The sequence below is a fragment of the Eumetopias jubatus genome, unplaced genomic scaffold (assembly GCF_037043125.1).
Source record: "Eumetopias jubatus isolate StellerSeaLion01/CBP00866 unplaced genomic scaffold, mEumJub1_p1.0 scaffold_14, whole genome shotgun sequence".
Classification (NCBI taxonomy): Eukaryota; Metazoa; Chordata; class Mammalia; order Carnivora; family Otariidae; genus Eumetopias; species Eumetopias jubatus.
The window spans coordinates 55875983-55897986 of NW_028274820.1; the positions used below are offsets into that span (position 1 = coordinate 55875983).

Genomic DNA, 22004 nt, shown 5'->3' on the forward strand with positions numbered 1-22004 from the left:
GCCATTTACCAAACACTAGTAAAATGTGAATGTGACAGGTTTCACTGAGTCCAGGATATATAGTTACACATTCATCCAAAATCGAATAAAATTATTATTGATATTTTTGCATTTTATATTGAAGATTTGAGAATTAATAGTTAATATTTAAACAGCTACATTTCAAATGCTAGCACAACCAGGCCTAAAAGTTCAACTTCTGTTAAAATTCCTGTACTACTCTTAAATAATTATGTACTCTGATAAAAATAAGCAATCTGTTCCCACATCTAGAATAAGTCTTTTCTGTAAACAATGGAAATTTTGGAGGGCTTAGTGCTTCCTTGGGGGAGGGGGTGATGAGTAATAACAAAGACTAAGACCAGCTGATTTCATAGCATTTTTTGTAAAATTTAAAGTAGTAAATGGAAACTTTCTTCACCTAAGATCCTAATATGAAACTTATGCCAAGCTCCATCACAAAATTTTTTTGAGAAATATTCAAAAAATGTTTACTCATCCAATATTTATTTCCTCTTCCCCAAAGAGCATAAAATGAGAATCTAATTAGGAAAAGTCAGGAATATAAAAGGTAGGTTTGGGACATAGGAATGGTGGACTTGAAGTAGATCTCCCACTTAGAAGATGTTAATTCAGCACCAGTTCAGAAATTAAGGATGCCAATCAATTTCTCACCTTGCTTAAACATGTCAGGTAGACAAGGCAAAGTTAGGCAGAATAAGGACAATAAAGGAATGGAGGTGACAGGGTGGAAGGTGGTGGCTGCATTAGCGTATGTGGGGTGCCAAGGGGAGACAGGGATCTGAATTTTGGAAATCACCACCATGGGGAGGATATTAAATAAAGGACTGGGTGAGGGCACAGCCAGAATGAGAGCAGAGAAAGAAGTCTGAGGACTTAGCACCAGGACACTCCCTGTTCAGAGGTCAGTGTTTCCAAAGTAGGTTTTACTATTATGCAGGTGTGGTGAGGCCAATAGACAAGATGACTGCCATTGAAAAGATATGTGGGGGGGGCGGGGGGGACAGACCAAGATGGCGGAGGAGTAGGAGACCTGGATTTCGTCTGGTCTCAGGAATTCAGCTGAATAGGGATCAAACCATTCTGAACACCTACGAACTCAACAGGAGATCGAAGAAAAGAATAGCAACAACTCTATGAACAGAAAAGCGACCACTTTCTGGAAGGTAGGATGTGCAGAGAAGTGAATCTGAGGGGATACTCGGGAGGATAGACGGCGGGGGAGGGGGCCTCCGTCGGCTGCTTCTGGCAAGTGATAGAGCCGCGAAGCACAAAATCAGAACTTTTAGAAGCCGGCTCCGCTGAGGGACGTCGCTCCAGTGGCTAAGCTGGGGGTAGAACCCTCATGGGACAGTGTGGTCTCAGGACCCTCGGGGTCACAGAAAGACCGGGGGAGCCTGAATGCGCCAGAGCTCCCACATATCAGAGCAGGGAAGCCGGCTGCAGAGATGGAGCCGAGGCGCGGGCTCTCAGCTCGGGGTTGCCATAAACTGAGATCCGCGGCCCAATCGGGCCACTGCTCCTCAAGCAGGGACCCAACAAGCAGCAGAGCCAGGGAGACTCCCCTTCCTCCCCCGGGAGGAGCGGCACGGGAGCGCACCGCAGGGATCTGCTGGGTTTGGAGACTCCAAACGGGGTCGGATGCCAGAGATAGAAACGCTCAGTCACAGGCCGGGTGAGCACGGAGTGCAGCCAGAGACTGGGGAGACAGGAGTGACTCACTGCTTTTCTCTGGGGGTGCACTGAGGAGCGGGGCCCCGAGTTCTCGGCTCCTCCAGGCGGAGATTGGGAGGCCACCATTTTCACTCTCGTCCTCCAAAGCTGTACCAAGGGCTTGCAGGGAACAAAAGCTGCCCAGAGCAAACCCGAGCAGATTGCTTAGCCCGGATGGACAAGGGGGGCAATTTCACCTCCAGCAAAGACATTTGGGAACGACAGCAACAGGCCCCTCCCCCAGAAGATCAGCACAAACAGCCAGCCAAGACCAAGTTTACTGATCAAGGAAAACGGGAGAACTCCAGCGCTAGGGGAATACTGCACATAGAATTCATGGCTTTTTTACCATGATTCATTAGTTTTGCAAAGTTAATTTAACTGGGTTTTTTTTGAATTTTTCTTTTTCCCTTTTTCAACCAACATCTTATCAATCCCTTTTTTAAAAAACACATTTTTTTTCATTTTTAGAGTCATATTCTATCCCTTCATAGTGGTTACCCTTATTTTTGGCATATATATATGTTGTTCTCTCTTTAAAATTTTGAGATACAGTTTCTTCTAACAGATCAAAATATTCCCTAAATCACTAGTGTATGGCTTTGTTCTAGTCTCCTGCCTGATCACATTCTCTCCCTTTTTAAATCCTCTTCTTTCTTTTTTCAAGCAACTTCTTATCTTATCAATTCCTTTTATAAAATCTTTTATAATTTTCATCTTTACAGTCATCTTCCATCCCTTCATTGTATCAACCCTTATTTTGTACATATATGTCTTTCTTTCTTTAAAATTTTAGGAGGCACTTTCTTCTAACAGACCAAAATACACCCCAAATCTAGTGTGTGGCACTGATCTATGCACTAGCCTGATCCAATTTGATCATATTCTGTTTTGTTTTGTTTTGTTTTTGTTTGTTTTTATCTTGTTCTTTTTCTTTTTTTTCTCTTTCTTTTTTCTTTCTCTCCCTTTCTTTTCCCCTGGTTTCAGGTCTTTTCTGATTTGTTTAGAGTATATTTGCTGGGGACGTTGTTAACCTCTTAGCATTTCGTTCTCTCATTTATCTATTCTCCTCTGGACAAAATGACAAGACGAAAAAAATCACCTCAGCAAAAAGAACAACAGGTAGTACCGTCTGCCAGGGACCTACTCAATATGGACATTAGTACGATGTCAGACCTAGAGTTCAGAATCATGGTTTTAAAGATACTAGCTGGGCTTGAAAAAAGCATGGAAGTTTTTAGAGAAACCTTCCTGGAGAAATAAAAGAACTAAAATCTAACCAAATCGAAATCAAAAAGGCTATTAATGAAGTGCAATAAAAAATGGGGGCACTAACTGCTAAGATAAATGAGGCAGAAGAGAGAATTGGCGATATAAAAGACCAAATGATGGAAAATAAAGAAGCTGAGAAAAAGAGAGATAAACAACTACTGGATCACGAGGGCAGAATTCGAGAGATAAGCAATACCATAAGATGAAACAACATTAGAATAATTGGGATCCCAGAAGAAGAAGAATGAGAGAGAGGGGCAGAAGGCATATTGGAGTAAATTATAGCAGAGAACTTCCCTAATGTGGAGAAGGAAACAGGCATCAAAATCCAGGAGGCACAGAGAACCCCTCTCAAAATCAATAAAAGTAGGTCAACACCCTGACATCTTACAGTAAAACTTACGAGTCTCAGACACAAAGAGAAAATCTTGAAAGCAGCTCGGGAGAAGAGATATATAACCTATAATGGTAGAAACATTAGATTGGCAACAGACCTATCCACAGAGACCTGGCAGGCCAGAAAGGACTGGCATGATATCTTCAGAGCACTAAACAAGAAAAATATGCAGCCAAGAATATTATATCCAGCTAGGCTGTCATTGAAAATTGAAGGAGAGATAAAAAGCTTCCAGGACAAACAAAAACTAAAGGAATTTGCAAACACGAAACCAGGCCTACAAGAAATATTGAAAGGGGGCCTCTAAGCAAAGAGAGAGCCTAAAAGCAGCAAAGACCAGAAAGAAACACAGACAATATAGAGTAACAGTCACCTTAGAGGCAATACAATGGCACTAAATTCATATCTTTCAATAGTTACCCTGAATGTAAATGGGCTAAATGCCCCAATCAAAAGACACAGGCTATCAGATTGGATTAAAAAACAAGACCCATCAATATGCTGTCTGCAAGAGACTCATTTTAGACCCAAAGATACTCCCACATTGAAAGTGAGGGGGTGGAAAACCATTTATCATGCTAATGGACACCAAAAGAAAGCTGGGGTGGCAATTCTTGTATCAGACAAATTAGATTTTAAGACAAAGACTGTAATAAGAGATGAGGAAGGACACTATATCCTACTTAAAGGGTCTATCCAACAAGAAGATCTAACAACTGTAAATATCTATGCCCCTAACACGGGAGCAGCCAATTATATAAGGCAATTAATAACAAAAGCAAAGAAACACATTGATAACAATACAGTAATAGTGGGGGACTTTAACACCCCCCTGACTGAAATGGACAGATCATCTAAGCAAAAGATCAACAAGGAAATAAAGACTTTAAATGACACACTGAACCAAATGGACTTCACAGACATATTCAGAACATTCCATCCCAAAGCAACAGAATACACATTCTTCTCTAGTGCCCATGGAACATTCTCCAGAATTGATCACATCCTAGGTCACAAATCAGGTCTCAACCGGTACCAAAAGTTTGGGATTATTCCCTGCATATTTTCAGACCACAATGCTTTGAAACTAGAACTCAGTCACAAGAGGAAAGTCGGAAAGAACTCAAATACATGGAGGCTAAAGAGCATCCTACTAAAGAATGAATGGGTCAACCAGGAAATTAAAGAAGAATTTAAGAAATTCATGGAAATCAATGAAAATGAAAACACAACTGTTCAAAATCTTTGGGATACAGCAAAGGCAGTCCTGAGAGGAAAGTATATAGCAATACAAGCCTTTCTCAAGAAACAAGAAAGGTCTCAAATACACAACCTAACCCTACACCTAAAGGAGCTGGAGGAAGAACAGCAAATAAAGCCTAAACCCTGCAGGAGAAGAGAAATAATAAAGATCAGAGCAGAAATCAATGAAATAGAAACCAAAAGAACAGTAGAACAGATTAACGAAAGTAGGAGCTGGTTCTTTGAAAGAATTAACAAGATTGATAAACCCCTGGCCAGACTTATCAAAAAGAAAAGAGAAATGACTCAAATCAACAAAATCATGAATGAAAAAGGAGAGATCACAACCAACACCAAAGAAATACAAACAATTATAAGAACATATTATGAGCAACTCTATGCCAGCAAATTAGATAACCTGGAAGAAATGGATGCATTCCTAGAGATGTATCAACTACCAAAACTGAACCAGAAAGGAATAGAAAACCTGAACAGACCTGTAACCACTAAGGAAATTGAAGCAGTCATCAAAAATCTCCCAACAAACAAAAGCCCAGGGCCAGATGGCTTCCCAGGGGAATTCTACCAAACATTTAAAGAAGAATTAATACCTATTCTCCTGAAACTGTTCCAAAAAATAGAAATGGAAGGAAAACTTCCAAAGTCATTTTATGAGGCCACCATTACCTTGATCCCAAAACCAGACAAAGACCCCATCAAAAAGGAGAATTACAGATCCATATCCTTGATGAACATGGATGCAAAAATTCTCACCAAAATACTAGCCAATAGGATCCAACAGTACATTAAAGGATTATTCACCATGACCAAGTAGGATTTATCCCTGGGCCGCAAGGTTGGTTCAACATCTGCAAATCAATCAACGTGATACAATACATTAACAAAAGAAAGAAAAAGAATCATATGATCCTCTCAATAGATGCAAAAAAAGCCTTTGACAAAGTACAGCATCCTTTCTTGATCAAAACTCTTCAGAGTATAGGGACAGAGGGTACCCATCTCAATATCATAAAAGCCATCTATGAAAAACCTACAGCGAATATCATTCTCAATGGGGAAAGGCTGAGAGCTTTCCCCCTAAGGTCAGGAACCCGGCAGGGATGTCCACTCTCACCACTGCTATTCAACATAGTATTAGAAGTCCTAGCCACAGCAATAAGACAACAAAAAGAAATCAAAGGCATCCAAATCGGCAAAGAGGAAGTCATACTCTCACTCTTTGCAGATGATATGATACTTTATGTGGAAAACCCAAAAGACTCCACCCCAAAACTGCTAGAACTCATACAGGAATTCAGTGAAGTGGCAGGCTATAAAATCAATGTACAGAAATCAGTGGCATTCCTATACACCAACAACAAGACAGAAGAGAGACAAATTAAGGAGTCAATGCCATTTACAATTGCACCCAAAACCATAAGATACCTAGGAATAAATCTAACCAAAGAGGCAAAGGATCTGTATTCAGAAAACTATAAAATACTCATGAAAGAAATTGAGGAAGACACAAAGAAATGGAAAAACATTCCATGCTCATCGACTGGAAGAACAAACATTGTGAAGATGTCAAGGCTACCTAGAGCAATCTACACATTCAGTGCAATCCCCATCAAAATACCATCCACTTTTTTCAAAGAAATGGAACAAATAATCCTAAAATTTGTATGGAACCAGAAGAGACCCCGAATAGCCAGAGGAATGTTGAAAAAGAAAAGCAAAGCTGGCGGCATCACAATTCCGGACTTCCAGCTTTATTACAAAGCTGTCATCATCAAGACAGTATGGTACTGGCACAAAAATAGACACATAGATCAATGGAACAGAATAGAGAGCCCAGAAATGGACCCTCAACTCTATGGTCAACTAATCTTCGACAAAGCAGGAAAGAATGTCCAATGGAAAAAAGACAGTCTCTTCAACAAATGGTGTTGGGAAAATTGGACAGCCACATGCAGAAGAAGGAAACTGGACCCTTTCCTTACACCACACACAAAAATAGACTCCAAATGGTTGAAAGACCTAGATATGAGACAGGAGTCCATCAAAATTCTAAAGGAGAACACAGGTAGCAACCTCTTCGACCTCAGCTGCAGCAACTTCTTCCTAGAAACATCGCCAAAGGCAAGGGAAGCAAGGGCAAAAATGAACTATTGGGATTTCATCAAGATAAAAAGCTTTTGCACAGCAAAAGAAACAGTCCACAAAACCAAAAGACAACCGACAGAATGGGAGAAAATATTTGCAAATGACATATCAGATAAAGGGCTCTTATCCAAAATCTATAAAGAACTCATCAAACTCAACACCCATAGAACAAATAATCCAATCAAGAAATGGGCAGAAGACATGAACAGACATTTTTCCAAAGAAGACATCCAAATGGCCAACAGACACATGAAAAAGTGCTCAACGTCACTCGGCATCAGGGAAATCCAAATCAAAACCTCAATGAGATACCACCTCATACCAGTCAGAATGGCTAAAATTAACAAGTCAGGAAACGACAGATGTTGGCGGGGATGCAGAGAAAGGGGAACCCTCCTACACTGCACTGTTGGTGGGAATGCAAGCTGGTACAACCACTCTGGAAAACAGTATGGAGGTTCCTCAAACAGTTGAAAATAGAGCTACCATACGATCCAGCAATTGCACTACTGGGTATTTACCACAAAGATATAAATGTAGGGATCCGAAGGGGTACGTGCTCCCCAATGTTTATAGCAGCAATGTCCACAATAGCCAAACTGTGGAAAGAGCCAAGATGTCCATCGACAGATGAATGGATAAAGAAGATGTGGTATATATACACAATGGAATATTATGCAGCCATCGAAAGGAATAAGATCTTGCCATTTGCAACGACGTGGATGGAACTGGAGGGTGTTATGCTGAGTGAAATAAGTCAATCAGAGAAAGACATGTATCATATGACCTCACTGATATGAGGAATTCTTAATCTCAGGAAACAAACTGACGGTTGCTGGAGTGGTGGGGGGTGGGAGGGATGGGGTGGCTGGGTGATAGATATTGGGGAGGGTATGTGCTATGGTGAGTGCTGTGAATTGTGCAAGACTGTTGAATCACAGATCTGTACCTCTGAAACAAACAATGCAATATATGTTAGGGAAAAAAAAGAAGAAGAAGATAGCAGGAGAGGAAGAATGAAGGGGAGTAAATTGGAGGGCGAGACGAACTATGAGAGACGATGGACTCTGAAAAACAAACTGAGGGTTCTAGAGGGGAGGGGGGTGGGGGGATGGGTTAGCCTGGTGATGGGTATTAAAGAGGGCACGTTCTGCGTGGAGCACTGGGTGTTATGCACAAACAATGAATCATGGAACACTACATCAAAAACTAATGATGTAATGTATGGTGATTAACATAACAATAAAAAATTTTTTTTAAAAAGATACATCAGCTTGGGGAGAATTAAGGTCTTAATAATAGTAAGTCTTCCATTCCATGAACATGGAGCGATCCTCTTATTTAAGTTTTATTTGATTTTTTTCCATCAGACTCATGAAGTGTTTGACACATACAGCTCTTGCACACTTTTTAGATATGTACCTGAGTATTTCAGTGTTTTTTGTGCTAGTACATAGAAACAGAATTCATTTTTGTATACTGACCTTGTAACTTGTGACCGTGCTAAACCTGCTTATTAGTTCTAGTAGGTTTTTGTAGATTCCTTGGGATTTTGTATTTATATAATTAAGTCATCTGCAGAGAGAGGTGGCTTTATTTTTTCTTCTAGTCTGTATACATTTTATGCCTTTATCTTGTCTTATTGCACTGACTAGTGTTGAAGAGAAATAATTAAAAGGAGATGTATTAGCCTTGTTCCCTTAGTGGGAAAGCATTCAGTCTTCCACTATTAAGTATGATGTAAGCCATAGGTTTTATGTAAGGTTTATCAGATTGAAGAAGTTTCTTTATAGTCCTCATTTTCTAAGACTTTTTATCCTGAATGGATAATGAATTTTTTCAAATGCTTTCTCTGTATCAATGGAGTTTATCATACAGTTTTTCCTGTTAGACTAAATCTGGTGAACTATACTGATTGATTTTTAAACTTTGAACCATCCTTTTATTCCTGGGATAAAGTCCTGTTTTTCATGATGTATTATCACTTTTATAAATTGTTGGATCCCATTTACTAATATTTGTTGAGAAAGTTTCTGGTTTTCACATTTTCTCTTTCTGAATTTTGTCCTAATAATGCTAGCCTCATAAAGGGCCTTACGTAATTACTTACATATGGTCGTATCCCCACAGGGCCAAGCACAAACTTGTACTTCACACAAACCTGCTGGTCAGTTAATGCCTGTTGAGAAGGGTATGGGTGGTTGCCTCTTCCCAGATCTTCTCCCTGTCCCTTTTCCTTACCTAAAAGCTAAGAGGAGCAAATTCAGTTATCTAAGGACTCCGCACTCCCTTCCAAATATAAACCTTTATGAAGCTAAATGTACAGAATTTCAGGAGTGTCAGCCAAGTGGTGGTAAGTACCATGCTTGATAAAATCTTCGTCATAAAGGTATTAATCTGACTTCTTTACATAGTATTTTACAACTTTGATTTAATTAACATTCACATTTCCTGTCACTTAACCAAGCTCTTTCTGTATGGCTGACTTTACAGAACTGTTGACTTCAACTTTGGTGTACATTAGCCTCCCCTTTAGAACTTGACATTAAGTACTGATAGGATTGTCTCAGCTCTCCATCCCAAGCCTGACTCAGTAGATCTCAAATTATGCCTCCTTCTTTTTGAAAGGATCATGGTTGAGAACCACTGCCATAGAGGTCACTTCCAAGCTCAGCTTCTGCCTTCATTTTACGTCACTGCCACCAAGTACAGAGGCCTGTCCCTTTGGCAAGTTACGCAACCCGCCTTGCCTCAGCTCCTTCATCTGTAACTTCAAACTTCTGTTGTAAGAAGTGTTAATCATTACTGCTACTATTGATTTTATTATTGTTGTCACTGCCAGGCCAGCTTAGGCCAAGTGACTACGCCAATTCTTCCCCATTTTTTTTAAGTAGGGAGACCCCTTTTACATAGAAATGGATCACAGCCCCATGAACTCTGTACATGTTGATTAAGCAAACACATGACAAAAATGTTACCGTGACTTCAAGTAACAAACTGTATTTATTTCAGAACCGACGACACACAGGTCATTTTCTTTATTCAGTGTAAAGATAATGCTTGTGTTCCCTATGGATTTACACAGCCCTGCACTCCATCTGAGACGTGCTCCCCACCCTTCTCAAAGGCTGAGTTCCTCTCACTGTGGCTCACTGCTCCAGCCACATCAAGCCACCTTGCACTGCCTCGACGTGCCACCACTCTTCCTAACCTCATGCCCTGCACACTGTTCCATCTACCTCAAGTACCCTTTGTGTCTCTGTCTAGAGCATGAAATAATGCTAATAAATTCATCCTTTTTCTTTTTTTTAGAGAAGGAAAAAGAGAGAAAGAGAGAGGAAATGGAGGGGAGGGGCAGGGAGAGAGAGAGAGAGAGAATCTTAAGTGGGCTCCACGCCCAGCACAGAGCCAAACGCAGGGCTCCATCTCACAACCCTTAGATCATGACCTGAGTCGAAATCAAGAGTCAGATGCTTAACCGACTGAGCCACCCAGGTGCCCCACTAATAAATTCATCTTAACCCACCGGACTGAGCTTTCCCTAGAGTTGGTTAGTTAGGAATCTGAAGGTTAAGATACCATTCAATTAAGTGCACTGCTAAATAAGAGTAACAACAATGAACATGTTTTTGTTTTGTTTTTTCAATAACTAGAATCAGGAAAACTCAGGCTGGGATGCCATGAGAGGGAGCTGTTTCAACAGATGTCAAGTGGCTGAATGGACTATCTGTGGAAGCCACAGCCATACTCCTCAGGAGCACTGGCAACACCATTAGGTACACAGGAAGGCCCATCAGCCAGGCAGGACCAACAGACACTGATCCAGCCAGGACAGACAAACCCAACTTGTACCAGCCCAGGCTCCACAGCAGATGCCAACAGAACACCCCAGTTATACCTCAGGAATCATTAGGGAAGTGGCTGCCCATCCACTAGACAAAATCGGCAGGGATGGGAAAGGGCTCACCCTGTCAGGAGAGCCTCCTCTACCAGGCTTAAGAGACCCATACCACTCACCACATACCAGAGGTTGTCTTCCTGAGGAACAGGGAGTGGGCCCAGACTGAACAGTTTTACCAAAATATGCTCCACAGCCTTTTAAATTACCTTATTAGAATAATTTAACTGGATTAGACTAAAATTATGGGCTTCTTCCCCTTCCTTCCAGCTACCTAGCAAGATGGAGGCTCACGTGGACAATAAATAATAGATTGCTCAGAGGAAAAATGAAGACATCACATTTTTCTTTAAATGTCTGACTGTAGCACAAGTTACATTTTAGCAATCCTCTAGAACTCTTTAAATAACAGCTTAAATGTTAACTGCCCTGTAATTGGAGAATGTAGTTTTGTGTATTTGAGGTTCACAGACTCTGTCTATTCAGAGCCCTACCGCTCCCACCCCTGGTAAGCTGGCAGCCACTGTAAAGACGGTTCAACTGAAATAGCCAAGCTTCCTCACAGAGTAAATCCTCCCATTTCTCACTAGTCCTAAAGGCACTATTAGGCTGCCTTTCCCTACGCGGTTACTTCAGCATTTCTAACCAACCACACACACCCCAATCTACCTCCACCCCCCCACACAAAATTTAAAAAAAAAAAAGAGTTAGAAAAAAGTCCATTCTGGATGACTTGATTTGGCTTTCAGTTTGAATAAAATACAATGACTGCTATTTCTTTCTCCCAGAGAAAGTACCCTGGACACTCCTTTCAAATTATCTACTCAGTTTGGATGTAAAAGTTATTTTGTATAGAATAGGAATTCTTTTTCCTCAAATTAGCCCAGAAACCTGCAACAGCTCCATTTGCCATCCTGCTTCAAACATTCTTTTCTAAATGGAAAGAAAAAAATCCACTTTAAAAAAATACATTTGTGCAGAATTGTGTTTACATAGAGACGTTACATAGAGACGTTAAGTGGCTTCCTCACATAATTTTACAGAGATTTAGAAGACAGCAAATTAGAGGGACCTAATGCAGAACCACATACACAGACCTTAATAGCCTTCAAATACCAAAAAGGCCGGTAAAGACCACAGGACAGGATTTTCAGCTCGTGAATGGACAATGCAAGTTAATGCATCAAGAGGACTTTAGAGGCCATTTCAGCAGAATGCATAAAAATGGGTTAAGAGAGCAGAATGGATAACACAAGATGAAGAATGACACAGAAGAATGGAAAAATTGTGGGATGCAAACAGCAGGAGCCATTAGTTAACTAAAAGTCAGACTGACAGGAACTGAAGACTTCGTGGAAGTTTTGGGGTCAAGGTAGGACTTGGGCTCCCCCTTGAGGGGTGGGTAGAATTTGCCCAGATAAGGAAAGAGGCAGAGGAAGGAGAAGGGCAGCACAGGAGGGAATAAACAGCTGTGAGATAGGGGTTAGAATGAATGAGGATCACCAGCAGTCCCCTGGGCATCACAAGCATTGAGCCCCAGGAGGGCTGAGCCATCAACAGCTGGAAGAGGACAGTGCCCCTGGGCACCTCCTTTCCGACCATACTTTCTTCCAAGTCTGGATAACCTAAACCTTGGCTTTCCAAAATTTAGCAAAAATTTTACCCTAGCTTAGAGGTTTGCTTGTAACTCTAGCATAGAAAAAAATTATATATCTGTATATTATTTACACATTTATATATGTGTATATACCTATCTCCTGCCTTTAGAGACTCACAGTGGTTCATTAATTTTATCTTTTTATAGTTAGTAGCTATAATATGGGACAGATGGATCCATAGCTCCCCAATGACAACTGCCCCAGAGGAATGACCACTCCCAATGTACATGGTCATGCTACCACCACCACCAAAATACCTGCTGATAAACAAGGCACAAGTGATTCTCAACTCCAGACGCATGCCATTTGTGTTCAGTGATTGATGTGACAAATGACTGCAGGTAATCTGGAACTCATATTAGGAATCGAATTTTGAAAGTAAGTTTTAGAACCTAGAGTGGATTCAGGGTTTCCCTATAACAAGGTCATCTCCCCCAGTGGCATCCCAATCTGCTCTCCGAGTCAGGGAGAAAGCAGTGGAGCAAAATCATGAGGACTGCCTGCAAGTTGATTTCAGCTGCCCTTATGGCTCTGGTAATCTGTGTACACCCGTGCGACCGGACACTCTTCCATCCTGGGTGCAGGACAGGAAGTGGTCAAGAAGAGCTGCTAGAGAAGGCCAGTCTCACGGCGTCAAAGCAAGTCACAGTCATCTCTAGCTTCCAAAGCACACGCTCCTTCTTGGAAAGCTTGTTAAAGTTTACTAAAATGCTCTTTGACTTTTCTCAGGAAATTCTCACCTCTATTAAAAGCATCTTATACTAAAGAACATTTTCTGTTTCTGAAGAATTACATTTGAATTTTGCTTTACCATTCCAAGGTCCTCTACGCGAGGTGGTGGTGGTAAAGTCATAACCATTTTGGAGTCTGTCTAACATTTTTATAGTTTCTGTTTATAGTGTCTTAGAAGGGGAAGCTGGAATGACTCCTGGATCACACTCTGGCAGGAGTTAGAAGAGTAGCTATTAGAGTCACACGGACATGGATTCAAACCCTAACGTTCCACAGTTAGGGTTTGAATTCTCAATGGGGAAAAGCTGAGAGCTTTCCCCCTAAGGTCAGGAACACGGCAGGGATGTCCACTATCACCACTGCTATTCAACATAGTATTAGAAGTCCTAGCCACAGCAATCAGACAACAAAAAGAAATCAAAGGCGTCCAAATCAGCAAAGAGGAAGTCATACTTTATGTGGAAAACCCAAAAGACTCCACCCCAAAACTGCTAGAATTCATACAGGAATTCAGTAAAGTGGCAGGCTATAAAATCAATGCACAGAAATCAGTGGCATTCCTATACACCAACAAGACAGAAGAGAGACAAATTAAGGAGTCAATGCCATTTACAATTGCACCCAAAACCATAAGTTAGGGTCCTGTGACCCTGGACAGGCCACCTGACCTCTGTGCCTCACTTTCCTCACTTATAAAAAAGCGACAATAGTAGTAACTTCTAGAATTCATCTGAAGATGAAATAATATAAAGCAGTTAGCATAGTTCCTGACATTAAGATGTGCTTCTACAATCAACCTATTAGCATGGTGTCTCATTAATATTCTAACACTTATTTCTTTTCTAAAAGCCTGGATTAACTGTCCAGTTGTTTTTTTTTTTAAGAGTAACTCATCCTTGTGATGATTGTAGGTGTTTCTCCTGAAACCTACCTTCCTACCCATGAGATAAAAATGACACCACTTGCCCTGCTAATCTCACAGACCCGAGAGTCCACAGTATGGGAACGTATTTTGAAAACTGAATATGGAGAAGTTATTGATGGAAAATTTTAATCTGAAATTCATTATTCCAAAATAAGCTTATCATGAATTCCGTGGAGAGACAAAGACATATCAACAACACCATATCATGACTCAAGCCTTGTTCCCAAGCCTTCTCTAATGAATTTTAATTCATTTTAATCACATAGTGATTCACTCTCTTCATGTGATAGTGATTCACGTGTTTTAATTTGCCAAATGTTGCTTCTCGCTTATTTTCAGAAAGGTCGGTTGAGCTCTTTCTTAGGAAAGTCACCATTTGGACAGCAGATAATATGTCAATTATTATTTTATTTCAACCTAAGCCAAGTCATCTTTACTCCTAATTTAGATCACAACTCACACAGTGATGATTAAATTAGCCACAGCATGGTGTAGCTGGCAAGGCATGAACTTCTGGGATTCGAATACCACATCAGCCATTTTCTAGCTGGATTTAATCTCCAGCCATTCCTTTTACCTTTCTGAACTTGCACCTGAGAAACGGCAACGGGACAGCTATCTCTTACAGGAGATGGTGACCTTAAAGAGCGGAGCACAGTGCCTAGAAACAGGAAATAGTCTCTAAGTGAGAATAATTTTATATTAGAACAAAAGAGCATCTACTTACAGTTCACAGATGCCCGCTCTAGCAGGAATGAGAGGCACAAGTTGCAGTAAAAGTTTGACACCATTCTGCCATTCTTCTTCTCTTTCAAATTCACAGTACAAGTAGCTACATTCATCAGAAGAAAACTGGTAGAAAACATAGGTATCTTGAAAGTACAAATTCTGGTCCACTGTTGGAAACAAAAAAGGGGAGGATCTGTTTTTTTAAAGTCTATTATTTAGCGAGTCATAAACCAAATAATAAATTGAAAGCCCTACTAATTATTAGGGAGAGCCCAGCGTTAGGATTATAATTATATATTCTAAGTCCATTCATGTTCACAATCCCATTGAACTAAAAGGGACTTACTGACCAACCTATTTTTATTACTTGAGGCTTTAGCCAGCATATTCATATATAGTTTATGATTCTTCTGCTTCACAGATAGGTGAAATCAGTAACAATTCAAACAGTGGGGAGAATTTCTTGTGTGTCTCAAAGCAAACAAATATATTTAATTACTTGAGTGATACACAAATGTAACACTATCGCAAGTTTAAACTGTGGTTCTCAACCAGAGGCACCTGTGACACCCAAGCGACATTCGGCGGTGTCTGGAGACATTTTTGGTTCTCACTACTAGAGGGTGCTACAGGCATCTGGTGGGTAGAAAAAGTGATACTGCTAAACATCCTATAATGTACAGGACGGGCCCCTACAACAGGATTACCTAGCACAAAATGTCAATGCTACCAAGGCTGTTTTAAAAGGAATCAAGAGTTAGAGACTTATCCAAAAAAACACTGGCACAAATTTTTTTGCTCACCAGAAACATGAACCTCACAAGCAAGCTGGTAACATTCCTCAAAGGTAGTTACCGCTTTTCTCAATAAGAATATCAGGTGCTAGGTATCAACAACTCACTGAAATTACACCCACATCCCCATCCGTACTACACTGGGACTTGGGTATACCTTTCTGAACCTTACTATGCTCTCTGATCCTCAGTATTTATTACCTATGGAGACAAAGGGGCCTCCTAGTGACCAACTAGCACCTGCATGATAAAGCTAAATTAAGAATCCAGATTGCTTAACTTCTAATTCTTTAATTCCCTGGGCTCAACTAAGAAAAGTGCTATCTGCCATCTATTTTAGTTGCTAGTTAACATCAATTTTGTGTTCTGTTTAAACAGCTAATTTTCATATGTCATATCCCTAATTGTTCATGATTAGTCAGTTAAAATGGCGTAACATTCCACTCATAAAATCAGTTTCTGCTAATTATTCTAAGTACAGCTAGATAAATCACACATTTAGAGCAACTAAAGATGTCACTGATTAAAAAAAATTGTGAGCAGCCTTCTGAGTAGAGGAGAGGGTAAGGGAAAGACTCTTAGATGTAGTAGTCTATAAATCAGCAAGTACCTAATTATTTTGACAAAAGGTGTGAGAATTAACAATCAAAAGATGACTGGTCACTTTCATTTATAAAATGTGAGAGAATGCAAATATTTACCTGTGAAAAAAATTTCCATCCAGATTGTAACATCCTCTAGAAAATCAAGTAAATTTTGTTCTGGTAGCTTAATAAAATAACACTTCCGTGCTTTGAAAACATGTAATACTGACCTGATAACATAATTCCCATATCCAGTAGGAGCTGCCAGACCCCTATGGCCATAGATCTGCACTGGACAAAAGGACAGTGTTCTAGAAGCCAGTCTACCAGCTCTGACCCAACACAGCTCCTCCTGAACAAAAGGAAAGCCATTCATAGTAAGACAGTGTTGCCACTCATTTGCCCAAGAATTGATCATTAATATCATCCTTTTCATGTGCTTTTTTTAAACAAGGGACTCAATAATAAATGAACAGGCACCTCTTATTCATCTTTCCGATTTCAGCCCAGTATCACTTCCATAAGAAAACTTAGAATCATACCCTCTTATACTTTTGCTTCAAATCGCCTAGTAATTGTACATCCTTCTGAATGAATAATATCTGCTTTTCTCACTTCAGAATCATTTTCAGGATATCAGGGACTATGTATGTAACTTACTGTTAAACCCCAAAATTAGAATATTCCAGGCACATAGCTAGCAAGTTCTCAAAACATGTGTTTGAACAAATGAAGGAATAAATTTAGCAACCCATTATATAAAGATAATGCTTCTGCCTTGGTAAGACAAGCATCAAGGTGATGGTGATAAACTTTTATTCAACTTTTTATAGATTATTATCCAGTCTTTTTGAGAACAAAATAACTCCAAGAAAATTACACAAAGTTAGGACCACAGTGAGTGGTAAATAGTTTTGTTTGCTAACTCTCCAAACATATTAAATCCTAAAATTTGTCTCAAAGAACAATAAATATGACCATTATTCTTTTTAATATCGTCTAAGCAATCTAGCTAAGCAGCCTAGATCATAAACTCATAAACCCAGATGTGTGTGACGGATTCTGCTAACCACATACACAAAAATATCCCCTGTAATCTGTCTTAAAATACACAACTATACTCAAAGCATGCCCCAGTCTGGGCATTACAGGCAGTATTTTCATGCCTACTTTTTCATCTTTATCAGCCTCAGATGGAAACTCAAAAGAAGACAACTTCTTGAAATACAGTTTTCATTTGAAGAAATTTCACTGAAAATCATTCTCCCTTATGAAAACATCACCAAAATGTTTTTTTTAAAGATGTATTGTGTAAATGGCTGTCTTTATTCCATATTTGATATTTAAGGACCAAAACACATCAACATTTATTTTATTCCTAAAACAGAAAAATACTGCTTATTTTTTGTGACTGGCCATAGTCAGCAATACCTAGAAATCACACAGTGACCAATAATATGAAGAAATGCCATGAGGCACTGCATTTTCAGAGTTATTTGTTTTGTGGTTTGGAGTTTTTTTTTTTCTTCTTTTTTTTTTTTTTTATACCCAACGTGGGGCTTGAACTCACGACCTCAAGATCAAGAGTCACATGCTCTATAGACTGAGCTAGCCAGGCGCCACTCTGCTGAGAAATTTGAACAAATATTCCAGCTTTTGATAAAGCATCACTTTTTTTTTTTTTGGTGAAGTGTCACTGTTTGAAAGATACTCTAAGGCAATTAGGGCAATACCAGACACATTTAGTTGCGGGTTAGCATTAAGACATTAGAAAGATTAACTGTCAAATAGACGGATGTTTTTTGAAAAAGGAGAAAACAGATCACAATAAACTAGGCAATTAGACAAAACAGTCAATATCAACTTCTAATTCTATAAGACACCTTTCATGTTAAAGGCTGAAAGCGTTAATTAATTCCTCAACACCTCTGTCAATTAGCCAGCATCTTTGAGCTTGCAAAGCACTTATCCCATGCATTAAAACACTGTATCATCATAATCCTTATTCTAAGAACAATCCAGTCCTCAACTTGCTCTCAGTGTCTGACCACCCGGAATAGGACACAACCAAACACTTACTAAGCAAACCAAACTGCCAAATTGCAAAAGGTGGCTAGATGGACGAGTATGTTTGCCTTGCTCACAGGTGATGGGGAAGAAGTTTCCTAGACTGGGGCTTCTCAAAATTGTGTTTAGGAGCACCTGGGGGATTCGCTTAATGTGTAGATTCGGGTGCAGTGTGGCTGAACAGGGCCCAGGTGATACTGGTGACCACAAAGCCCCAATCCCCCAGCTCTACCGTCTCACTGGGAAGGGCTCACTCTGTCTTGCCTGAGTCCACACACTAAAACATATGGCCAGAGTACTGCTGTGACAACAGTAGTTCGTCAGAGCCCCCCACCCGGCCAGCAAGCTCCTGTTTCAGTTGCTTGTGATCCTCTCCTCCTCCACCTCCAACTTGATCAAGTTATCCTTCAAATCTCCTTCAACAATCCATCTGCACCAGGGAAAACCCCACTAGGAATAGGCATAAACACTATCCTTAATATCGCCAAAGCCAACAGCATGAGGTGAGGGGCCCCTGCACTGAACTCCTACTCCCCGGGCTTGCTGACCAGGGCTGCAGCAGTCCAGCTACTGTACCTAAACCTACGGGACTTAGGGGAGAGCAACGAGGAAGAAAAGGGAGAGATGGAAGGGAGCGATCTGAACACCCATTCTTACAGTGTATTTTCAGTCTTGTACTGGATCCAGAAACCGTTTGAGTACATGTAGATCTAACTGGAGTTGCAATACGAGGCAGGAACCTTGTGATATGGAGGTGATTAGCTACGAGGCCAAGGTGACTGCTATAACAAAACATTAAACATTATCTCAGCTCCAATTTTTGGAGCTGAAAATTTGATTTCTCCTGGTCTCCTTCTGTCTCTAGTTGCATTTTTAGCAATTCATTCATGGTACTGCAGACAGAACCCTAATCTCAAATGTAAATGGGGTGATGGTATTTAGAGACTTACTTGAAGAGCAAGAAACCAGTATGATTTTTCCTATAGTGCAAAAGGAATAGAAAAGATCTCAAAGTGAAAGTAATTCTCATGTAGGACACGGGGAACACTTCACCTCAATTTACTACCAGACAAAGGAAAATGACTCATCCTAGGCAATCATATTAGCACTTTATCTTTAGACCCAGGGCACTCATCAATCCTTAGATTATGGAAGATGGAAGTTCTGGCCCAACCACTGGGAATCTGAAATAGCACAGCACATGCTCTCTCCCCATTCTACTCCCACTGAACCCTAAATGTGTTCTAACTTGGATGGATGGTTCTTTTCCATGAACCTCATTAACGTATGTCTCCCAATGCTTTTTTCAATCTATATCCATGGAGACCACATAAAACAACTGAGAGCAATGACACATCTTACACATAGCCTTATGTGGTAGCTAAAAAGAATCATAGGAGCCTGTTCATGACTAGACCCAAAGTCATATCCAACCAATTTTTATTTTTTAAAAATGAAAAAAAAAAAAAGATTTAAAGTTGATACCATCATCTATTAAAAAAAAAATTAAAAAGGCGCTATGTGAAGTGGTCCAGCCAGGACTGCAACCACTCTTCTCACCTGTCATGTCTACTTGGCCCGGGCTCTGAACTGAAGGTTCTCAGACCTTGGGCTATGAATTGCTTACGGGGGGGTGGGGGGTTGGGGGATCAAGCTTTTTTCAAGAGGTTCATGAGTCCATATATACAAAAACATGCTTTCTCAACAGAATAGATGTCTAACCTAGGTCATATTTTTCAAAACCTATATATGTACTAATGTGGTTAATTTAATATGGGATTTTCGGGCACATGGATGGCTCAGTTGATTAAGCATCTGCCTTCGGCTCAGGTCATGATCCCAGGGTCCTGGGATCAAGTCCCGCATTGGGCTCCCTGCTCAGTGTGGAGTCTGCTTCTCCCTCTGCCCCTCCTCCTCTGTTTTCGTGCTCTGTATAACTCTCTCTCTCTCAAATAAATAAAATCTTTAAAAAAATTTAATATGGGATTTTAAAGTATTAATTCATTGTAGTTCTCCCAACCTCCCCACCCACCCTTGCTCAATGGTGCCTCAGAAAACAGATTCTGCCAAGAGTCTGATTAGAAAGTAGTTGGTAGCATGGGATAGTGACTATAAAAGAACATTAAGGAATAATCTAGGGTATGGATAATAGTTACATAGGTGTATATAATAATCAAAAATTCATCAAGCTGTACCCTCAAGAATTGTGCATTTTAAGTCATGTCTCAATGAAAAGGAGGTCTTCTTACTCAAAAAGGTTGGGAATCACTATCCCCCAAATCCAGGCCATGATGAAATTTTTCCCAACTGTGACAAATGGAAAAAACAGGAATATTATAATGAGTTTGTGATAAAGCTAAATTTAGTTAACTGAATGGAATGTCCTTATTCTGAGAATCTTTCCTACCATTTTTAAGATTTATTTATTTATTTTGGGGGGTAGTGGCAGAGGGAAAGGGAGGCTCAAGCAGACTCCACTCTGAGCCTGAGGCAGGGCTGGATCTCATGACTGTGAGATCATGACCTGAGCTGAAACCAAGAGTCAGGGGCTTAACCAACTGTGCCACCCAGGTGCCCTTCCCTACTTTTTTTGGTGTCATTTATTCTGAGTACTCTTCCTATTCTTTATGGTATATCGCAATCTCGTTTCTGTAAGAAAAAATGATAATAAATGTTTTTTTGTTTTATCTTTATAATTTAGTTTTGGTATTGTTTAATACCTTTAGTTGACAAAATAAAAGGCTGGTAATCCACTTTTGTTTTCTCTTTAAATGGCTCCATGAAATGAGAACATGTGTCCTCAACTTTCTAAGTGACAATTCTCTAAGTCCAGCTATACTTTAAAACTGACCATTAGCCCATCCATTGCCTTTTATACCTCTGCCCATATTCACAAGCCAAGATGGAGAAATGCCAACCGTTTGCCGCCTTCCCTTCCCCCTCCTTGCAGCGCCCAAGGAGGGGCTCATCCTCACCTGGTAAGTTAGAGCAGAATTCTCTCTCCCATAGATCTCCCAAGAGTATTTCAAAGAACCTTGATAAGGTCCCTGAAGAAGGCGCCTATGCTTATTGAAGTCCCAGTGCAGCACATGCCCAGTACAAATATATAAAACAACACATTTCAGAGGAAGCAGAGCAGAAACTCTCTCAGGAACCCATCCACTTGTACCTGGAGATTCCATACCCTAACTTCAGAACTAGGAGTCTACTGTCAACAAATATTCAGCTGAGTTAAGAGAAAAATCACCATCAGTACCCCAAATAGACACTTCAAACAAACAAATCCTCCCAGTACTGATATAGCCCAGCTCTTTGTGATCAAGGTTATGATTTCAGCACATTTTTTTTTTTTTTATTATTCAAGGAGCATTTTTGACAAGGTGTTAGAAAACTGTGTTACCTGTAAAATCCCTTGAGGTTCACTCTGTCCTTTATCAGGTCAGTTGCCTGAACGATAATAATATTCCTCAATGCTCTTCCTGCACAAGAAGAATTCTCTCCATAAATCTAAATGGAAAAAGACAAATAGTCTCCATAAATTTAGAATAATATGACAATTTGTAAGTTGCCAATAGCACACCATGTAAAAAAATCACGCCCATGTCCCTAAGTTTAAAAACACTTTAGCCTACGTAGCTACAGACCAACTACTACCCATTTTATTTTTGCTATTGGTCCACTTGTGCTATTAAGCTACAGTAACTATTTTCCAAATAAACTGCTTTAACTACAAATAATCTTTTATACCAAGTCGCCAGAATAAAATATGTTTTTTTAAATAGTTTCTATCAATCAGCAAATTGAAG

The 22004-nt window shown here is 40.1% G+C and overlaps 1 protein-coding gene across 1 annotated transcript in view; it reads right to left on the bottom strand.

Annotated features, from left to right (window-relative positions):
- RAPGEF5 (Rap guanine nucleotide exchange factor 5) overlaps positions 1-22004 on the bottom strand; it is a 236092-nt gene that overhangs the window by 175077 nt on the left and 39011 nt on the right. The window contains exons 3-5 of the mRNA XM_088018447.1: positions 21599-21705; positions 16362-16483; positions 14752-14920 (exon numbers count right to left, since the gene is read on the bottom strand). Coding sequence (XP_087874573.1) covers positions 14752-14920; positions 16362-16483; positions 21599-21705 — 398 coding nt within the window. The remainder of the gene's footprint in view (positions 1-14751; positions 14921-16361; positions 16484-21598; positions 21706-22004) is intronic.